The sequence below is a fragment of the Elgaria multicarinata genome, chromosome 20, assembly GCF_023053635.1.
Source record: "Elgaria multicarinata webbii isolate HBS135686 ecotype San Diego chromosome 20, rElgMul1.1.pri, whole genome shotgun sequence".
Classification (NCBI taxonomy): domain Eukaryota; kingdom Metazoa; phylum Chordata; class Lepidosauria; order Squamata; family Anguidae; genus Elgaria; species Elgaria multicarinata.
Window position 1 is genome coordinate 16,086,171 of NC_086190.1, and position 21,554 is coordinate 16,107,724.

Below are 21,554 nucleotides of genomic sequence, written 5' to 3' on the forward strand. Positions count from 1 at the left end.
CCCCCCCGGCCGCTTAAACCCGAATGGTCCAGTTCCGTCCCTAAAGCGTTGTTATCCTTGACCTGTTGGGGAAGAAGCGGTTTCCAGGCTGGTAAGAGCCCCCTTGCTTTGGGCGACCTCAGAGGGTCGTGATTTGGGGGTGGGATGGGCATATTTTTGGAAAGGGAGGCGATCCTGAATTGCAAACTTGTGTGAGTTGTGAGTTGTAAGGTGGGGTGGGGTTTCTCACTATACAGGAAGTACTGCAGTAGCAAGTGGACAGTGCTATTTTTAATATTATTAATAATACTATGATAATAAGATTCCAGTATTGATGGGGGAATGCTAGACAACTTTAATCTGTCTTCCTGTACAATCCTGAGAAAGAATTCAATTCAGATCTGCTTAATTATGGAACTGAGTGTGTGGTACTTTTTCTCGTTGGGGGTAAAGTGTTCATTAAAATTATTTGCGAGTTCCAGAGCAGTTTACACAATAAGATCTGGTCGATAGCTGGTTGGCCACTGTGTGAACAGAGTGCTGGACTAGATGGACCCTCGGTCTGATCCAGCAGGGCTCTTCTTACATTCTTATGTTCGTATCTCAAGAACACACAATCTGTTCTATCCAACAAATTGCACAGCAAGCAGTTAGAAATTCTGGCGTTTAAAGAACAATGACAAAGAAATGCAGGACTAAAAGATTGGGGAGAATTAAAAGGTTTTTCACCAGGCACCAAAAAATTAAATTAATAACTGTATGGTAAGATATTTGCCTGTCTTTTCACAGGTAAAGAAAAAAGGGAGGAGGAAGTACTTGTGTTGCAAAAGACTGAGGAACTCTATGCTTTAATGTTGCATCTATTTTGGGATTTTGTTTGTATGGGTGGTGGTGGTAGTGAAGTGTATTTTATATTAGAACATTTGTATAGAGCTTGTCAACCTTAATGGTACCCAAAGCGATTCTCAATAATAAAACCAGATTTGTAGGCAGATCATGTTCCCCTCCCAGTGGTAGATCTGGAACATACCAGGTGCTGTCAACAGTATCAACTAATGGTACTGTGTGATTCCTTGTTTGTCTCCCTTCAAAGGTCGTGGTGTTTTTCAGGGTCCTTTCCCCAGTTCACTGGCTGTTCCTGTTGCTGCTCTGGGCAGATGGTATCAATGGCTCCTAGCCCTTAAAATGTCAGGGGCTTGTGGAGATAGGTAAGCTTCAAAAGCTTTGGATGACTTTAAAGGGGGGTAGATAAATTCATGAAGGAGAAGGCTATCAATGGCTACTGATCCTGATGGCTATATGCTACCTCCGGTATCAGAGGCAGTGTGCCTGTGTATGCCAGTTGCTGGGAACATGGGCGGAAGGGTGCTGTTGCATTTATGTACTGTTTGTGGGCTTCCCACTGGTGCAGCTAGTTGGCTACTGTGTGAACAGAATGCTGGACTAGATGGACCCTTGGACTGATCCAGCAAGGCTCTTCCTATTTTCTTATGTAGGCATGGTTGGGCACTGGCCAAGCACCCCTGCAGGAACAAGAACACATAGACTTCTCCTCCTCTTCACCATTGTTTGTTCACCTGCCTCTCATTCTGTCCCAGACAATGGTGGTGAGGAGAAGCAGGAGCAAGAGATGCCGTGGCCCTACTTGCTCACAGACTGTCTGTCTATCCAGCAAGATGGGAAAGAGGAGGAGCAGGAGCAGGTAGTGAAAATGGTGATCATAGAATCATCATAGAATAGCAGAGTTGGAAGGGGCCTACAAGGCCATCGAGTCCAACCCCCTGCTCAATGCAGGAATCCACCCTAAAGATGGTGGATTGAGGGTGGATTGAGGGGCCCTTCTGAGGGTGCATAACCCAAGGCCCCGCAAAACTGGTAGCCGGCACTGTGCATCAAGTCCTTTTTGCTTTTCTTCTCAATGCTGGTTGCGTTGGCAAAGGAAGAGCCCGGGGGTCAGATGTTTTCCAAAGGCTTCTTTCCCAATCTGGCAGGTGCCCTACCTGGGGCTCAGTGCATACGTGTGTAATTATGAAACCTTTGCTCTTATGGACTGGATTAGGTAGGCGTAGGACGACCATGTGAAAAGGAGGACAGGGCTCCTGTATCTTTAACAGTTGTATAGAAAAGGGAATTTCAATATTTGTATGCATGCAGCACCTGGTGAAATTCCCTCTTCATCACAACAGTTAAAGCTAAGCAGGGCTCCTGCAGTTTTAACTGTTGTGATGAAGAGGGAATTTCACCAGGTGCTGCATGCATATAAATAACACCTGCTGAAATTTCCTTTTCTATATAACGGTTAAAAATACGGGAGCCCTGTCCTCCTTTCCACATGGTCACCCTAGGTAGGCCCAAAGACCTGCTGTGACATAAAATCAAACCTGTGCTCTGGTTGCTTCTCCCGTGTGTGGCTGCTCCAGCTTCATGGCTCAGTAGGCGGCAAGAAAACCCACCCACTAAGACAGTGTAGGATGCCTAGATACAGCAGGGTGTACTGGTTTGGCACTGTTCTTTTGCAGTAGAATTGGTTTGTCACCACAATGGAGCTAGCATGTATGCAATTGCTTTCCTTTTTGAGGCATTGGGTAAGTAGCTCTGAACATGTGTCGTCTGCTTCGTGAGGCTTGGGGTGGCAGAGTTGCCAACTTCTCCTCCTCCTTCTCTAGCCCATTCTCGTGGGGCTGAGATGCAGACCTTTAACAGAGGAATCTTTTCCTGGCACAGAGCTCATGGAGTAAGGGAAAGCTTTATTTTCTTATATCCCATGGGTTGAATTGCAGTTAAGAGACACAAACTGAAAATGTTGACAACCCTGAGATGTAGTGACTGAGATGGAGGGGTATGCATTAGTGAGTGATTGAATAGAGATGTGTTTTTGTTTTTGTGGGGTAGGGCTCTTGTGCCTTTAACAGCTGCCTGAGAGGGAAACCTTCAAATGATCTGGAGAACCCTCAAGAGCCGGATTGTGGCCCCCAGGCCTGAGGGCATAAGCCTTGGCTAGGAACTGAGTTCTGAAAATATCTAAATCCAAACTGTTTCCCTAAAAAGAAAGCCTGCTGCAGTATCGTGGACCAGAATCATAACTTTATTTAAGTTCATCTCTCCCTGGAAACACAATCCCGGTGGGTGGTTGGTTTGTTTTTGAAGGCTACTAGCACACTCCAAATTTATCACGAAATGGATGTGATATGGTAAATTTGAAGAGTCTAGATCAAAAGGTAGAATTCTAGAAACAGTTCACTCCTCATCAGTTATTGATCACTGGAAAGTTGTTTACAAAATTTTTAAAAAGAAAAACCAAGATCTGGTACTAATATTGTCTATAGGTTTCCCATCATCATTAATTTTTTTTTAGAATTTTTTCCTTATCCTCACCACAACCCTGTGAGGTAGGGTAAAACTAGCCCAGGGTGGGCTTGCAGGCTGAGTCAGGATTTGAAGGTGGGTTGTTCCCACTCTTTCCAAGCCTCCACTCTCACTTTACTCCAACCCTGCCCTACAATCAGGTAAAATGCCTGAACTGAGTGAGAAAGGCTATAATTCAAAGGGAAAAGAAATACATTTTCAAGTTGTAAGAAGTGACATGAAGATGCAGAATATCTCGACATCTCTCGTTTTTTTAATACAATGTGTAAACATGCACATTTGACCACACTGTGTGACTACTCTACCACAGTCTTCAACAATCTGGTGCCCTCCAGATATTTTGGACTTCAACTCCCAGAATTCCTGACCTTGGACCATTCTTCTTTTATTTCTTCATGTTGCTCCTTCTTCTTCGTCTTCTTGGTCTTGGTGTTCTTGGTCTTGCTCTTTTCTTCATAGAATCATAGAAGAGTAGAGTTGGAAGGGGCCTATAAGGCCATTGAGTTCAACCCCCTGCTCAATGCGGGAATCCACCCTAAAGCATCCCTGACAGATGCTTGTCCAGCTGCCTCTTGAATGCCTCCAGTGTGGGAGAGCCCACAACCTCCCTAGGTAACTGGTTCCATTGTCGTACTGCTCTAACAGTCACAAAGCTTTTCCTGATGTCCAGCTGGAATCTGACTTCCTGTCACTTGAGCCCGTTATTCCGTGTCCTGAACTCTGGGAGGATCAAGGAAAGATCCTGGCCCTCCTCTGCGTGACAACCTTTTAAGTATTTGAAGAGGGCTATCCTGTCTCCCCTCAATCTTCTCTTCTCCAGGCTAAACATGCCTTCTTCTTCTTCTTGCTCATGCTCTTGTTAGTCTTCTTATACCTACTGTCCTTGGTCTTCTTGTTGTTGTTGTTATTGTTCCTTTCCTTCTTGTTGTTACCGTGATTTTATTGCATTTTATCCCAATTTTCAGATAATTGTCTCCCAAATAATTGGGAGCCCCGCTGTCAGGCTTACAAACTAAAATAACAAGACACGCAAGGGAAGGGAAGGGAGATCTGTTTTTCAGTTCCCCTCATCCCCAGGCAGCATGGCCAGCACTCAGGAATCCTGAAAGTTGTCATCCAAAACATCTGGAGGGCTCTAGGATGGGGAAGGCTAGTTGACCTGATGAAGGGATCTGTTTGTGCAGCAAACTACATTACGCCCCCTCCCACCACAGGCAGCTGCTTGAGGACAGGAGCCAAAACAAGACAAGGCACAGATATTTTGATATAAACAGAGCCAGAGATAATAGAGGTATAGTAAATTATGCCTGGTGTGGAAAAAGTGGATTGGGAGGCATTTATCTCCCTGTTTCATCATACTAGAACCCAAGGGGGTCATTATCCCATGAAGCTGAACGGTGGAAGATTCAGGACAGATAAAAGGAAGTCCTTCCTCACACAGCGCAGAGTTAAACTCTGGAACTCACTCCCACAAGATGTAGAGGTGGCCAGCAGGGCTCTTCTTACGTTCTTAGAGATGGAGAAGTGGGAATTTTAGGCTGCCTCCATCCAAATAGCTGCCTGTACTTGCAGCCTGAAAAAGCCATCTGAGGTTCTGTTTAATGGAGATAGGACCAGTTCGCCCCTCGACATGAGACTACTCCGCTCCCCAACTTTGTAACTGGAGCTTCAAGCATTGCTTCAAGCCTCTGCTCCTTCTGCCTCCGGTTCCCATAGCAACTGTCTCCCAGTCGATTTGCTCTGCAAGGCTGAGCTGTTCTACCTCCCCACCCACCCCAAAACACACCGGTAGACACAAACCACGCGCATCCACAAAGACACACGCGGCTTTGAATGCTGTTCCTATGCCCTCCCAAAAGTGAGTTTGCGGGGCAAGGGGTTAAAAAATGTGGGGGATGGAATCCTTCCCACCCACCCCAAAAAACACCCCTCCACTTAGCCTTGAAAGAATCACTCAAGCCTGGCCTTTTCAACGTACAAGGCCGCCTAACATTGATACGTATAAATAGTTAAACACTCCGGCTATGAATATCTCCGGTTCTGAAAGCCTTCCCCTCTGCAGCCGCTGGAGAGATCAGTCACGTTTTCTCCGTGGCAGAGAAAGAAGGACGTGTCGGCGGTTTTGCAGGACGCCCGTAGCGAGCAGGGGTGTTGCTGAAGAGATCTGTGAATCCAGCGTGTTTGAGGCTCAGACGTGCCACAGGCAGCTGCATTCAGAGACCGGCGCGTAACAGATCCCAGTCTTTGTCTCTTTGTTCAATATCAGGCCAGGGGAGACCATGTTGGCAAACCAGAAGAGTCCCAGGGAAAAGAAAAAGGCTTGAAGAAATGAAAAAGGATGGTTTGGGGGGGGGGGGGGAGAATACCATTAGAGGAATAGTGAGGATTGTCCTGTTCAAAATCTCATGCATTGTGGAAAACCTGGCTTTCTAAAATCTTGGCTTTTATTTTATAAAGCTGCTAGTCCTCGTGAGAGTGACGAAAAGCCCACCCCTGAATGAATGAATGAATGAATATGCAATGTAAATAAGCTTCATCTGAGAGGGAGACTGGCTTGGGGAGTCATAGCAGGCGTGAAGGAGAGGTTCAGTCCTTTTTCTGAGTAAAACCCTTCATCTATCACTGGCATCTGCTTTGATGGTGGGGGAAATCCCCACTGCCATGTTACATTTTTAAAAGCTGCTCATTAATGTGCTGCATTAAGTTTGGCTCTTACACACATCCCCCATTGGTTTCCACAGGACAGCCTCCCCCAACTTCCAGATGTGTTGGGACTACAGTCCCCATCATTCTTGACCGCTGGCCATACTGGCTGGGGCTGATAGGGGTTGCAGCCACACACACATCTGGGCGGCGTTGGATTTAAGAAAGGCTGCCCTGTCGGTTTCTGTAATCCCCATCATTCCTAACCATTGTCTATGCTAGTTGGAGCAGATGGGAGTTGTAGTCCCACACTTGGGGAGGGCTGTTGAAATAACCCTGTGGAATGAAAAGAGCAAAGCACAAGAAGCTGAAAAAATACATCTGGTTTTGTTCCTTGAATCATTGGGCTCCAAGGAATAAAACTCTCTGTGTGTGTATTTCAACATCTTGAAACTTCGTCTCTTCATTCCTTTGTGGAATAGGGCTTACCCATGACTAACTTTGGGTGGGTTGTAAACAACAGCAACAACCCTAAAACGAATCCCTTCTGTCATCCTAAACGTGGGATGTGTGACAAAGAATGCAGCCCTGGGGCTCATCTAGTTTACAGAATCCTTCTGCTTCGTAGAATCATAGCATAGTAGAGTTGGAAGGGTCCTATAAGGCCATCAAGTCCAACCCCCTGCTCAATGCAGGAATCCACCCTAAAACAAACCTGACAGGTGGTTGTCCAGCTGCCTCTTGAAGGCCTCTAGTGTGGGAGAGCCCACAACCTCCCTAGGTAACTGGTTCCATTGTCGTACTGCTCTAACAGTCAGGAAGTTTTTCCTGATGTCCAGGCGGAATCTGGCTTCCTTTAACTTGGTCCCATTATTCCGTGTCCTGCACTCTGGGAGGATCAATAAGAGATCCTGGCCCTTCTTGGTGTGACAACCTTTTAAGTACTTGAAGAGTGCTATCATGTCTCCCCTCAACCTTCTCTTCTCCAGGCTAAACATGCCCAGTTCTTTCAGTCTCTCTTCATAGGGCTTTGTTTCCAGACCCCGGATCATCCTGGTTGCCCTCCTCTGAACACGCTCCAGCTTCATCTATTGTACACCTAGGAGGATGGGTGGGGGTGGCAGCTCCCTTCCCTTGGGGCATTTCCCACCGCCCCGGTGATGTGCCAGGTGGAGCACAGAGGTGCAGTCTGTCTGAACATGAGCCGAGTTTCGCCATAGGCGCATTACCCTGATCAGTGCTCGGCCAGACTTTGATGCAGAAAGCAAATCGCGATACATACCGGCTGATATTATACTGCACACTGACAGAGCCACCGAAAGGTAATACAGCTCGGGTGTGGTTCTGGCCTGTTGGAGACACACATTTTATGGTTTTAAAAAAAGATTTCCAAATTGGACAGGGCCCTGCTTGCTGACTCGCAATCTAGCGAGAAGGCAAAGAAGGAACTCCCTCAGGATCAGAATACCAATCTCCGTGTGGTCGGCTTTTCGTATGATTGCTTAGAAGGGTAACAGCGCAATGCTATCCCATATTTACTCACTGTAAATCCCACGGTATTCAGTTATTCCCAGGTATGTGTCATAGATGTGGTTTACACGTAACATTGACCTAGGGTTTACTTGGCTCAGGGTTTGTCGGGCAGATGGTCAAGCAAACCATAGTTTGTTTTCTCAATCCCTGGGTTGTTTTGTTTTCTCCTCCTCCTTTGCCTCCTCCTTTACCTACCCCAATTGCGGGTATAGTGCCTTTGTGGCACTGTAGTACTGGCTTGTAGGCTAGCTGGGTTTTTTAAGGTGCAGTCTTATGCATGTTTAGACAGAAAAAAACCTCCTACAATTCCCAGCATTCTCCAGCCAGCCATGTTTGCTGGGAAATGCTGGAGGTTGTAGGACTTCTTTCTGTCTAAACATGCATAGTATTACGCCCTCAACCACTCTTGCTCTCACTGCCTCTGTAGCCTGGCAAAACAACCTATGAACAGCCCACGGTTCTGAGTTCACATATAAGGACAACCCTCGGTTTCAATGACCCGGTGTTCACAACCCAACAACAAACCATGGATTCTCTTTCATGGTTGTTCATAATGAACCGACCGTGCTTTGATAGTGCAGCCACTTTTACACATCACAACAACCCAAAACTCAACAACCCAAACCAAGGGTTAACGTTATGTGCAAACCCAGCCATAGGCTCAAAGCCAAAGTAACCAACAGTGTTGCTGAAAGTGCAAAAAAGAAATAACTGCTCTCTTTGGGTTTTAGTTCTGCTCCAGCTCATTTAACTTGGCACATTCCTATCCAGGAGGGAAACTTTAAAAGGCTAGTAGAGACTGATTTAAAAAAAGAAACAAACACCAAACCACGAAAAAGTATTGGATAGTTGAAGAGCAGGTCCAAAAGCAGCCTTTCCCAACCTTACAGTTTTTGGGTTTTTTGGCTTAGAACTCGCATAAGCGGTGGCTGGAATGGCTGATGATTTGTGGCCCTCCAGATGTTTTGGCCTACGACTCCCAGGACCCCTCACCATTGGGATGAAAGTAGGGTGACCCTATGAAAAGGAGGACAGGGCTCCTGTATCTTTAACAGTTGCGTTGAAAAGGGAATTTCAGCAGGTGTCCTTTGTATATATGGAGAACCTGGTGAAATTCCTCTTTATCACAACAGTTAAAGCTGCCCTCTTTTAAATCTGGTCACTCTAGTATAGCTCCTGCAGTTTTAACTGTTGTGATGAAGAGGGAATTTCACCAGGTTCTCCATATATACAAAGGACACCTGCTGAAATTCCTTTTTCAATACAACTGTTAAAGCTGCAGGAGCCCTGCCCTCTTTTAAATCTGGCCACTCTAGTATAGCTCCTGCAGCTTTAACTGTTGTGATGAAGAGAGAATTTCACCAGGTTCTCCATATATACAAAGGACACCTGCTGAAATTCTTTTTTCAATACAACTGTTAAAGCTGCAGGAGCCCTGCCCTCTTTTAAATCTGGCCACTCTAGTATAGCTCCCGCAGCTTTAACTGTGGTGATGAAGAGGGAATTTCACCAGGTTCTCCACATATACAAATAGCACCTGCTGAAATTCCCTTTTCTATGCAACTGTTAAAGATACAGGAGCCCGGTCCTCCTTTTCATAGGGTCACCCTAGGTGAAAGGAGTTGTAGGCTGAAACATCTGGAGGGCCCCAAAGCCTCTGGTTGTTCAGCTCCTCCAGTGTGTTTGTTTAGGGGTGGCTAAAGAGAATGGAGGCAGGGGTCTACCCACACACGGTGTCGCTAAGGTGGTCCAGGCAGCCGTGCCAATGCCTCCTGCAAAGGACGTGACTCCGAAGGCAGCAAAGATTATCCTCAGCTCCCACGGCACAGGCTCCATCAGGATCAGGAGCATCGCCAGCCCTGAAAAGATGACGAGGGGGGAGTAGTTACCGCACACGGAAGTGCCTTTGCCCACGCGCCGCTGGGTTCAAAGAAACAGGCGCCAGTTGCACCTTCAACCTAGTGCCCTCCTGATCGTTTTAGCCTACAACTCCCATCAGGCATAGCCAACAGAGAGAGCAATGAGGGATTATGGAAACTGTAGGCCTAAACAGCAGGAGGGCTGCAAGCTGTCCACCCCCTGTGCTACAAAAATCCTGAACGTCGGCTCTTACAGGCTCTTACAGAAGTCTGTTGACTTCTGTTTTTATTTTTAATTTTTAATTTATTGCATTGATATACCGCCCCATAGCCGAAGCTCTCTGGGCAGTTTACAAAAGTTAAAAACAGCGAACATTAAAAAGTATACAGATTTAAAACCATCAAAAATATAAAGACAACAGTGTAAAAGAGTATCCATTTTAAACAACGACAGTTCTGGGGTCCATTAAAAAACAAACAAACTTAGCATATGTTGTTAAATGCTGTTAAATGCCTGGGAGAAGAGAAAAGTCTTGACCTGGTGCCTAAAAGATAATAATGTTGGTGCCAGGCGAGCCTCATTGGGGAGATCGTTCCATAATTGGGGGGCCACCACTGAAAAGGCCCTCTCCCTTGTTGCCATCCTCCGAGCTTCCCTTGGAGTAGGCACTCGGAGGAGGACCTTAGATGTTGAGCGCAGTGTACGGGTATATTCACGTCGGGAGAGGCGTTCCGTCAGGTATTGTGGTCCCAAGCCATGTAAGGCTTCATAGATTAAAACCAGCACCTTGAATTGGGTTCGGAAACATACAGGCAGCCAGTGCAAGCGGACCAGAGTGGGTCTTATATGCTCGAACTTTCTAGTCCAAGTTATCAATCTGGCCGCTGCATTTTGCACAAGCTGCAGCTTCCGAACCGTCTTCAAAGGCTGCCCCACGCAGAAGGCATTGCAGTAATCTAATTTGGAGGTTATCAGAGCATGGACGACTGAAGCTAGGTTATTCCTGTCCAGATAGGGGCGTAGCTAGGCCATCAAACGGAGGTGGTAGAAGGCACTCGGTGCCACCGAGGCCACCTGAGCCTCAAGTGACAGGGATGGTTCTAGGAGAAACCCCAAGCTAAGAAATAAGCCCTAGTTGCCACCTGATGTCTTGCGGCACAATAGCCCATGGGTTAAACAACCCATGGGGTATCATACACAAGCAGGAGGGTGCAGACGCACACCTCGCAGCGTGCCTGGCGCTGCTGAGTTTTTCTCAGCAACCCACGAGCGGTTCCGTTATAGGTTGCTGTGTCATCTGAACCCGGAGCGCTGGGTAGTTTTGGGAGGCTAAAGAACCCAGTGGTTAATCATGGTTTGTTGTTCCGTTTGGCACGTCCTGCAATATAGAGAACGACCCATGACTCCTGCCTAAAATAATATAGCCCTTTAAATTTCACCCTTGGCACAATCACACACACACCCCGCCAAATCTGTGGACAAGTGATATTTTCTGGCACGTCACTTGGCTCGCGGGATGATGGCCACGGAGAAAACAGACGCACCTGTGGCAAAGAAAGTGAAGGCGATGCTTCCAACCAGGTTGTAGAGGAGGGGCTGGCTGCAGTAGCGAGACGATTTTGGCCTGAAAAACAAGACCTGAGAAAATGTGTCTTGCAAAAACCATTCTGGGTTCATTGCAAGTTCTACAAAGATAGCCCAGAGGACATTTCATAGACCCTGTTCAGACGACGCACTAAGTCACGGTGGGTAAGCATTTTGAGCTCAACATTATGGCTTAGCGTGTCGGGTGAAACATTCCTAACCGTGGTAGCGACAGAGCCATGGTTTGAATGCGCTCGCTAACCGTTTCCTGCAAAAGTGTTAGCGGCCTAACCATGGCTTAGCGTATCGTCTGAACAGGCCCGAAGTTTTGCAGAGCAGTTTCAGCTCTTTGCCAGGGAAAGCTGAATACCGCTACCTGTGTATAATTATGTCCATTTGCATATATTTGCCTGTCATTTGCAGCATCAGCATCATTATTATTATTATTATTATTATTATTATGCATTCTCCCCGCAGTAGAGCTCTGCCCCGTGCTTATTGGGAAAACTTGTCTCTTTTACAACTTTGAAATGGTCGCCTGCTCATTTGCATCACAGCTGCCTTTGCTGTCTTGATGACTAGAAACTTGCTTCTTCTTTTTAAACCTGTGGATTCTGTGGCTGCTAAATTCTGGCCCTGCTGCCATGTTCCGTGCTTGTCCGCTACAATTATGTAATGCACCAAGCCTTTGTAGAGGACAGATCTGCACTCTACTAGGAGTGTTGATCAGAGCTGTCAGAGTATTTCTCCACCTAGTCTGGTATTGATTACCCTGCTTTTTGAGAAACTTTTCGTCTGGCGATGCTGGATACTGAACGTGATCCATCTACATCTGACTTCCCCAACCTGGCGCCCACGAGATGTGTTGGACTACAAACCCCATCACCCTCAGCTGCTGGCTGGAGATGATGGCAGTTGTAGTCCCACACATTTGGTGGTTGTCTGGTCAGGGAAGGCCAATCTACTTGGAAAGCACTAGGTCATACTGGTGAACTAGAGGCCTGACTCTTCGTAGTGGCGCCATGCTTGGGGTTTGGGGATTGCTTTCCTGAAACTGTCCATATAATCTGAAACAAACTATCGTCCCCCCTCGCAGCCGTCTGCTGAATTTTCAGCCCTTCCAGTTTGGAGTTGGAACCTTCAGAACTTCGTGTGTGGGAAATAAATCCCCAGGAAAGCAGACTCCTTGTCTACAAAGACCTATTTAAAAACAAAACAAAAAAAACCACGCAATCCCAAACCGATCCAAACATATTAATGGGCCAGGCTGCGAGTTCTCTCTTATCAAGGACATTTCGGGATATTCCGGTTGGCTCTCCCCATGTTATAGAAGGTACGCAAGCCTGTAACGCAGGGGTATGGAACTTCATGCTCGGGGCCCCGATCCGGCCCTTCTCGGGTTCCCCAAATGGTCAGACTCCTTTTCTGCCAACTACCAATTGTTTGCTCTTATCCTGGCTGAGTTGCTGGCAGTGAGAGATTGGAGCCAAAATACGCTGGTATTTTTTGGTTGTTTGGGACATGCCCCTTTTGTCATTTTGGCCACGCCCACCCCTGGAATGTGGCCCCTGAGATCTCTGAAATGGAACGCGGCCCTCAAGCAGAAAGAGGTTCCACACCCCTGGTGGAAAGCGATGAATGTATGAGAAACCACTTCTTACCTTAGCAAGACATAAAGTTGGAGGAGGGCCATCGCGATCCCAAGAGCCAAGATAACAAGCTGGCTGGAGGAAGCGGGGTGGGGCGACAGGAGAAAAGACACAGACCCTGTTCAAGCAACACTCTAAGCCATGGTGGTTCAGCATTTTGAGCTAAACATTGTGGCTTGGTGTGTCGTGTGAACCGTTCCTAACCATGGTGGCTACATAACCACGGTTTAAATGTGCTCGCTAACCATTTGCTGAAAAAGGGTCAGTGGCCTAGCTATGGCTTAGCGTGTTGTCTGAACAGGCCCATACTGAGCAACCCTAATACTTGGAAATATATACCACTGTTTCATAGGTGTAGCAGCTAGTTCCAAGCAACATTAAGGGTGCAATCTCATGCATGTTTAGAAAAAAAGTCCTACAGTATCCAGCATGCCCCTGGCTGGAACATGCAGAGGATTGCGCCCTGAGTGGTGGATCTCGAAAAAGGGCCTTCGAGGAGAGAATGTATCTAGAGAATCATTCCCCCGCGAACACTGCTTTAAAAATCACCGATTTACAGCCTTGTTTGTTTTTGCAGGAGGTGGTTAGAATCCCAGTGTGATAAGAAGGGATGTCAGACTGTAAATCCGGATGCCTTTCTTTTTAAAATCTCCCTGCAGGTAGAGAACGAGCACATCCAGAGGAAAGGTGCATGTCCAGACAGCTCCTTCCATGCTTGTGTTCTACTTGCGGGGCATTTGTTTGTATCCGAAGGCTTCCGTCTGTTCAAAAACAAGACTTCCCACCTGCAGGCAGATAACTCCACCATCTCATCCTGCTGTGTGCATCTTGGCCAGGGTTAAAAGCCGAGTGCGGATTATGGGATGAAATTCTTAAGAGATAAAGTAGAGTGGAGTAGAATCCTAGAATGTTAGAGTTCCATATTTCCAGTTCCCAATTTGTAACTTCCCCAGTGTGGGTCAGGAGCTAACGCAGTTAGCGCAATGCCCTAGCCATTGGCTATCTCTGTAAGGCAGGGGTGCACAACCTCAGTCCCAAAAGCCAAATCTGGCCTGCTTGCCCAGCTCTGCCCACTGCTGGAATGCGGCCCCCGAGAGCTTCCCTGAACGGGAATCTGGCTCTCTGGCTGAAAGAGGTTTGACACCTCTGCTGCAAGACCCTGTGGTCACCAGCACTCAGCCCTGTTCGGTGGCCGGCTTGCAGGACTAGACTCCCACTGGTCTGCGACTCTGGCTTAAGAAGACAGAATCAGACTTCCGAGGGCACGGTGAAGGGTGGCGGTGGTGGGAGGAACAGGTTAGGTGTGGGCTGGAGGGTTACGCTCCAAGTGCCGCTGCTCACAGTCTGAATCGGTGCCGTTTCGGTAGCCATCTGCCAAAGTGATAGGCGGCGTGAGCCAGGCAGAAGTGAATCATGTCCGCTTGTCCGGAACCTGGGCAGACAGAAAGAGCAGTGTCTTAGACCTGGGTGGGTAAACGCAAGACCAAAAACCTCCACTCTCTGGTTTTTCGAGGAGGGAATAGTTGTAGCTCAGTGGTAAAGCCCCATCCCTGTCCAACCCACACACGCACTTCTGGGAGATTTGCAGGAGTGCAACGGCATATATCTAATATTTAACTATCCAGGGCATAATCAAGGCAAACAGGTCTCCTGAGCATACAAAGAGCACTTATCTGCCTTGAACGGCTAGGTCCCCCTGTTCCCTCTCCCCCATGGGATATATCTAATATTTAACCATTCAGGACATATTCAAGGCAAAGAGGGTTCCTGAGCATGCAAGGAGTGATTATCTCCCTTGCACAGCTAAGTCCCCCCCCCAATACAGGGCATATTCAAGGCAAAAAGGGTTCCTGAGCATGTGAAGAGGGCAAGTGTCCCTTGAGCAGCTAAGTCTTCTCCCTAGCACATATCGAATATTTAACAATCCAGGGCATATTCAAGGCAAAGAGGGTTCCTGAGCATGCAAAGAGCACTTATCTGCCTTGAACGGCTAGGTCCCCCTGTTCCCTCTCTCCCATGGGATATATCTAATATTTAACCATTCAGGACATATTCAAGGCAAAGAGGGTTCCTGAGCATGCAAAGAGCACTTATCTGCCTTGAACGGCTAGGTCCCCCTGTTCCCTCTCCCCCATGGGATATATCTAACATTTAACCATTCAGGACATATTCAAGGCAAAGAGGGTTCCTGAGCATGCAAGGAGTGATTATCTCCCTTGCACAGCTAGGTCCCCCCAATACAGGGCATATTCAAGCCAAAAAGGGTTTCTGAGCATGTGAAGAGCACTTATCTGCCTTGAACGGCTAGGTCCCCCTGTTCCCTCCCCCATGGGATATATCGAATATTTAACAATCCAGGGCATATTCAAGGCAAACAGGGTTCCTGAGCGTGCGAGAAGCGCATGTCTCCCTCGTGCAGCTAAGTCAGCCCCTTCTCTCCCCCCCCCCCCCGCCCCATATATGGCAGCGTTCCCCAAACTGGAGCCCTCCGCACCCTCCTCCCATTTTCCCCGGATCCCTTTCGGCGTCCTGACCCGGAGCTCCTCGGGGCGTCTCAGCCGGCCCGAGCGGCATCCAGCCCCCGCCGCGGGGCTTCTCCGCGCCGGCCCCCTTTCCCTTCCTCCGCCCGCTGACCAAGCGGCGCAGCGCCCCCCCCCCCCCCCGGATCGCCCCCTGCGCGGCTCAGGACGCCGCCAGCAGCGCAGCCCGGAGCTCAGCACCCGCCTCTCTCCTACCGGAGCCGGGAGCTCGCCAAGGTCGTTTCTTTCCCGTGCCAGGATTTAGAGCCAGCCTTCCCCCAGCCTAGAGGTGTTGGACTGCAAGTCCCAGTATCCCCAGCCTCGTTTGATGGGGATGCTGGGACTTGTAGTCCCACGGCTCTGGAGCGCCCGCCCCGGGTTGGGGGTAGGTTGATTGAGATCCCTGCCTTCTTCCTACAAGGAGGGATCGCGACTCCAGACAGCTTCCCCAAGAGAAATGGCGATTTTCACCAAATACGAGAAGCCAAGGAGAAACCTTATGAAAACCGCAGCCGCCTCAAGTCAGCCTTAGGGGCCAGTTTTAAAACCGGCCCTTGCGATGCAGAATCATGTTTCAATAACGTCAAGGCAGTTTCCGTCGTGAAAACAACGGTTTGCAGCAGGAATGATTTTTCATCATTCCCAATTGGAATTCTTTTACAAAACTGATGGAACAGGAATCCTTGTTGGAGTGGAAGGAGTCCCCGTTCGGCCATGGGGGGCTTTGAACCAGTTACTGGCTCTCAGCCTAGCCTGCCTCGCAGGGTTGTTGTGTGGGTAAAATGAAGAGGAGGAGGAACATGTATGCTACCTTGGGTTTCGTTGCAGAATGGTAACAGACAGGATATAAATCCATCATCATCATTATGTATTACTACATTTATATCCCACCCTTTTTCCTAAGGTGGCTTAATGGTCCTCTGTTTGATGCTATGATTATGATTATGATTATGATTATGATTATGTGTTCCACTAGTGAGAGAAAGCGAGGAGGGATTTAAGAAAATCTACAGGCTCTGCCTCCCCTCTCCAATTTTAGCCCAATAATGGTGGGCTAAATGGAATTTACCCCCCTTCTAATTACGGTAGGTAAAGGAGGGATCTGGCCCATCTGGAGCTTCAGGGCAGATGCACACACACACACACACACACTGTCTCTATCTATCTATCTCACACAACAACATCCAGGAATTAAAACAGCAACAACAAAAAGAAAGCAATTAAAAACAAAGCAAAGGAGATAAAGCTAATCTAAAAAGACAAGAGGGTCCGTCTCCCTTTGGTCAAAGGAGCAAAAAACAATTGCTTAAGGAACATGCAAATACATAAATAAAATAAAATACTCGGGTGGAGTTGGGAAGCTAAATTCTGTAGCCTGTACAAATGGTGCAAAAGCAAGGAAAACCCCGTGGGGGAGTAAAAAGAAGCCAAAGGCAAAGGTAGATTGATGGTGTACAAATGTACATTGATGGTGCTATATAAATAAATAATAATAATAATAATAATAATAATAATAATAATAATAGAACCAGGCAATCTTCAAAACGGAATATTTAGAAAAGTTTATTTACAGTGCCAAGGTGCCGCCTACGCGTTTCGAACGCAAAAAGCGCTCTTCCTCAGGGCTGTTATAGAGTTCGTTAAGCGTTCTGCAGACAACTTACGACCTCTATAACAGCCCTGAGGAAGAGCGCAGTTTGCGTTCGAAACGCGTAGGCGGCACCTTTGCACTGTAAATAAACTTTTGTAAATATTCCGTTTTGAAGATTGCCTGGTTCTACCTTTGCCTTTGGCTTCTTTTTACTCCGCCTGTACAAATGGGGCATTTTGAGCCGATTTCTCTGACTTTTTGTGTGTCTCTGAAATGGTCTACATTCTCCATAATTTCTTCTGACTTCCTAGAGGATGGAGTCCTATCTCACGATAGCTTCTTAGATGTTGTTTTGTGTGACAGCACCATGACATAACAACTTGTTTAGCCTTCTGTGTTACTTATTTTTTAATTTATTTATAGCATTTCTATCCTGCTCCTCAGCCCCCCCCCAAAAAGGGTGGGGTTCCTGGAGTAAATAGCTTACATGTCATCAATAAAAGCAAGACCACCCCTGCCTCGCAGGGTTTACAACCTAAAAAGGCATGACACAAAAGGAAAACAGATGCCGAGGGAAGAGGAAAAAAGCAGGAGTCTTTCCGCATGGGATGGATTGCAACATTTGGAACTGAAAATAACTTCTCCTTTCCAGGATGTGGTTGTTGTGACCCAGTTTTCCCTCTTCATCCGTGGCTACGGCAAAGGCCTATGGAGAATTCAGACAGCAGGACAGAGGTGGTTCTTCTGGCTTGCGGGTCGTTCAATCCGATCACCAACATGCATCTCCGTCTCTTCGAACTGGCCAGGGATTATTTGCATGAAACGGGTAAAACCAACCAGTCTCTGGTGTACAGAATTATGCGTAGTGTATAGAGTGTGGATAGGGAGACATTTTTCTCCCTCTCCCAAAATACTAGAACCCAACAGGGTCACCCCATGAAGCTGATTGGTGGGAGATTCAGGACAGATAAAAGAAAGGGCTTCTTCACACAGTGCAGAGTTAAACTATGGAACTCACCACCACAAGATATAGTGATGGCTACTGTTGAGGAGCCCTGGAAAAGTGGCTCCTCTAATAGGGATCACTGAGTGGTGGTCAAAGACTCCAAGAAACAATTTCTCTCTCTTTAGAAAATTTATTACGATAAATATTATGAGCAGCGCTGCAAGGTGGCAGCCCTCAGAAGATCTGAGGAACTGCCCACTATTTTAAGGAAAGGTTAACATACTTATAGGGAAATAGAAACAAGGCAGAATTGCACAATACAGTACACAGATCATAAAACAGTAACAGATAAGTCGCCCAACCAATTGTAAGCACGGATTTCACGCATGTGCAGAGTGCAAAAACAACTAATCAATGATTATTGAGAAACATGACCATTTGCTCATTTGCGGTTAGCTTGCTTTTAAAATCAGCCTCCGCACCCTCCGACTGTTCTAATTGTGGGCTCACAGTCTGGTGGCTATTATTTCAACATTTTCAGTTGGGTGGCGGAAGTGGGTGCATTACTTAATTTTTTTTTAGTTACTGCTGATGCTTTGATTAGAAGAAAACGGGCTCAAAGCAATTTCATAAAACAGGATGGGCACAGATGAAGCAGCCCACACATTAATTTTCTTGAATTCCTCGTCACCACCAATTTGGGTGGCTTTAGAAGGGGGTTGGAGGAGAAGGCTATCCATGGGTACTAGCCCTGATCATAGAATCATAGAATAGTAGAGTTGGAAGGGGCCTATAAGGCCATTGAGTCCAACCCCCTGCTCATTGCTGATAGCTATGTGCTACCTCTGTACCAGAGGCAGGAAGCCTGTGTGCACTAGTTGCCAGGGAACATGGGTGGGAGGGTGCTGTTGCACCATGTCCTGCTTTGTCGGTCCCTTGGCCATGTGTGAATAGAGTGCTGGACTAGATGGACCCTCGGTCTGATCCAGCAGGGCTTCAGGTGTTTTGGACTTCAACTCCCATCAGCCTCAGCCAAGCATGGCCAACAGGCAGGGATCTTGGGAGTTGTGGACCATATATCTGGAGGGTACCAGGATGGGGAAGGCTGTTCTAGCAGAAGATCAGGGGTCGGTGGGCCCCTGCTGGCGTCTGGCCCCTTGACAGTTGCCCAACCAAGCCAACCCTTGCTGTCCAAAACATCTGGAGGTTAAGGAAAAGCGCTTCTCTGTTTTTGTGTTACACAGGGAAGTACAGAGTGGTGAAAGGGATTGTTTCGCCTGTGGGGGACGCCTACATGAAGAAAGGCCTGATCCGTGCCAGTCACCGGGTGGCCATGGCAAGGCTGGCTACAGAAAGCTCTGACTGGGTAGAAGTGGACGACTGGGAGAGCAGACAGAAGGAATGGCAGGAGACCATCAAAGTGCTCAGGTGTGGCCAGGACCAGGCGTCTTATGGCACCACTTTGCGGAAATAACCCATCAAAGAAGACAATCTAAAAAAGACACGACACACAAGGAAAGAGGGAGGGGGAGGGAAGAGGGGGGGAAATAAGTAGATTGTCAGCAGTACTGGCCCTGCTTCGTCTCTCATCACAAGTAAGTCATGATTGGAAGATGGTTTTAAGTTCTCGGAAAGAGGATCTCCATGGCCCTCTCTCACCAACCACTTTTTCGTTGTGTTTTTAAAAACGGATTTCTGTCTTAGGTATCACCAACAGAAACTGAAGCGTTCGTGTTCCGCGAACAGCTTCGAGGACGTTGCTCCGCTGGGCAAAGCAGGGCGGAAGAGGAGACGGGAAAGCGGCAGCCAGGTCCCCATCAGAAGAAATCAACCACAAGACAAAGGTTAATTTTATAGTACCACTAGCAGGGGGTTGGACTCGATGGCCTTGTAGGCCCCTTCCAACTCTGCTATTCTATGATTCTATTCCTGACATTGCTCAGGTCCCCAAATAACATTAATCCACTTCCCTCTGCTTGTCGCTGATGCTGCTCACCACTCTCTTGAGGAGTAGCATCGCCGAGGAGTGGAGTGAAACGAGGAGTGGAGTGGCTTTCAGTGGACGTGGGCAGCTCCGGGCAAGGCATGCTGGGATGTGTAGCCATTTCAGAGATCTCGGGAGATCACTCACAACCCCAAGATCTCTGAAACGACTACACCTCCCAGCATGCCTTCAGCGGTCTGCAGGCGGCCCCGTCCTCTGCGAGGCAGTTCCTCGACAGTTGCTGGGAGTTATAGGATTTGTTTTAATTTAAAAATAGTTAAAACCACTCAAATTTACAATCGTAGAGTTGGAAAGAGATGTTATCTAGTCCAGCCCCAATCAGTACAGCTCTGCATCCCTGATAGATGGCCATCCAGTCTCCGCTTAAATACCTCCACTGAAGGAGGACCCGTTACCTCTCTTCCGCTGCTAAATGGCTCCTATTGTTAGGAAGTTTCTCCTAATGTTTAGCCAAAATCCGTCTCCCTGCCTTTTCCACCCATTGTTTCTAGCCCTGCCCTGTGGAGCAACAGAGAACAAGTTGACTCCATCTTCTACCTGACAGCCCTTAAACTAGAGGTAAACAACCTCAGGCCCGTGGGTCACATCCAGCCCTCCAGGGGTCCCCTGAAGGCCCACCCCCTTCCTCCCCAGACACCAATCCTTGGTAGTTTCCTGGCTGTTGTGTATTTCCCCCCTCCATTTTAAAAGTTTGAAATGCTTCCCCTAAGTTACCTGACAGTGAGAGCTTTAAGCTACAAGGCACCGTAATTTTTGGTTTGTTGGCCCCGCCCACCACGGGAATGTGGCCCCTGTTGTTGGGGAAATGGCCCACCTTGGTGAGAATATAACGGCTCACACCCGTGACATATTCAACCTCCCTCCCTGCTTATATTACACAAATTAATAAACACTGAAATAAATGGTGCAGAAAGAAGTGGCATGATTGCATATAATGTATTCAGCTTGCAGAATCCGAGCTGATTCTGCTTGCAGAATCCGTCCTTTTCTTGGCTGCAGAATGCGGAATTTCAACGATTTTAGCTGCCATGATGGTTCCGCTTTTAGCTCTTCTGGGGGAAACGTTGTCTGATCATTCCTCCACCTCCTGCTGTTGTGGTTTGCTTTCCAGGCGTTCCCCAGCTGAAGATGCTCTGTGGGACGGATGTCCTGGAATCCTTTGGGATCCCCAATCTGTGGAAGCCGGAAGACATCGCGGAAATCGTGTCCAACCATGGCATGGTGTGCATCACCCGTGTGGGGAACCACGCCCAGAAATTCATCTACGAATCGGATGTCCTCTGGAGGCACAAGGAGAACATCCACCTGGTGGAGGAATGGATCACTAACGATATCTCGGCCACCAAGATCCGGAGGGCTCTGAGGAGGGGCCAAAGCGTCCGCTACCTCATGCCTGACCCCGTCCAGGCCTACATCAAACAGCACGACCTGTACACCGCCGAGAGCGAAGATCAGAACACCGGGATCATCCTGGCCCCTTTCCAGAGATACATGAGGGAGGCCACCAAAAATTGAACAGACCCCCTCTGCAGTTTGGGTGGGTGGGGGGCACGGCACACACTTTGAGAGAGAGGAAGCCTTGTCGATCCTCCTAATAGCCTGAATCCATGCCAATGTACCCTCATCCTAATGCATCCTGGTCCGTGCTTGCGTTTCCCAGTCGAAAGTGTCCCTTTGGTGGCAACCTAGGGCAGGTGGTAGAGTTGCTAGGGCTATAGCGTCTCCCCGCCCCACCCGTCAGGGTCCTGCGCTTGACTTGTCCAAATGGCTGCTTTCAAGCAGGAACAGGACACACATGTCCTTCCATGCCAGATGAGGGCAACCCCTGGCGGCCCGTGGAGGTAGTCCTTTAGCTCCTTCCCAAAGCCCCACCCCCTTG

General features: G+C 47.9%; 1 protein-coding gene across 2 annotated transcripts; it reads left to right on the forward strand.

Annotated features, from left to right (window-relative positions):
- The first annotated feature begins 18 nt into the window (after positions 1 to 18).
- On the forward strand, positions 19 to 21,388 carry NMNAT1 (nicotinamide nucleotide adenylyltransferase 1). Of its 2 annotated transcripts, none has more exons than XM_063145517.1 (5): positions 19 to 91; positions 17,377 to 17,550; positions 18,915 to 19,098; positions 19,375 to 19,514; positions 20,787 to 21,388. In XM_063145517.1, exons 2-5 carry the CDS (start codon positions 17,433 to 17,435, stop codon positions 21,188 to 21,190), a joined length of 846 nt encoding a protein of 281 aa, XP_063001587.1. In that variant the 5' UTR covers positions 19 to 91; positions 17,377 to 17,432; the 3' UTR covers positions 21,191 to 21,388. The 2 variants fall into 2 exon arrangements, with proteins under 2 accessions (XP_063001587.1, XP_063001586.1); XM_063145516.1 differs by lacking the exon at positions 19 to 91 and adding an exon at positions 1,104 to 1,187.
- The last annotated feature ends 166 nt before the right edge of the window (positions 21,389 to 21,554 follow it).

Coding starts and splice junctions, on each gene's coding strand:
- NMNAT1 (XM_063145517.1), top strand. CDS start 17,433: ATGGAGAATTCAGACAGCAGGACAGAGGTGGTTCTTCTGGCTTGCGGG. Junction 17,551..18,914: donor GGATTATTTGCATGAAACGG/GTAAAACCAACC, acceptor TGTGTTACACAG/GGAAGTACAGAGTGGTGAAA. Junction 19,515..20,786: donor AAATCAACCACAAGACAAAG/GTTAATTTTATA, acceptor TTTGCTTTCCAG/GCGTTCCCCAGCTGAAGATG.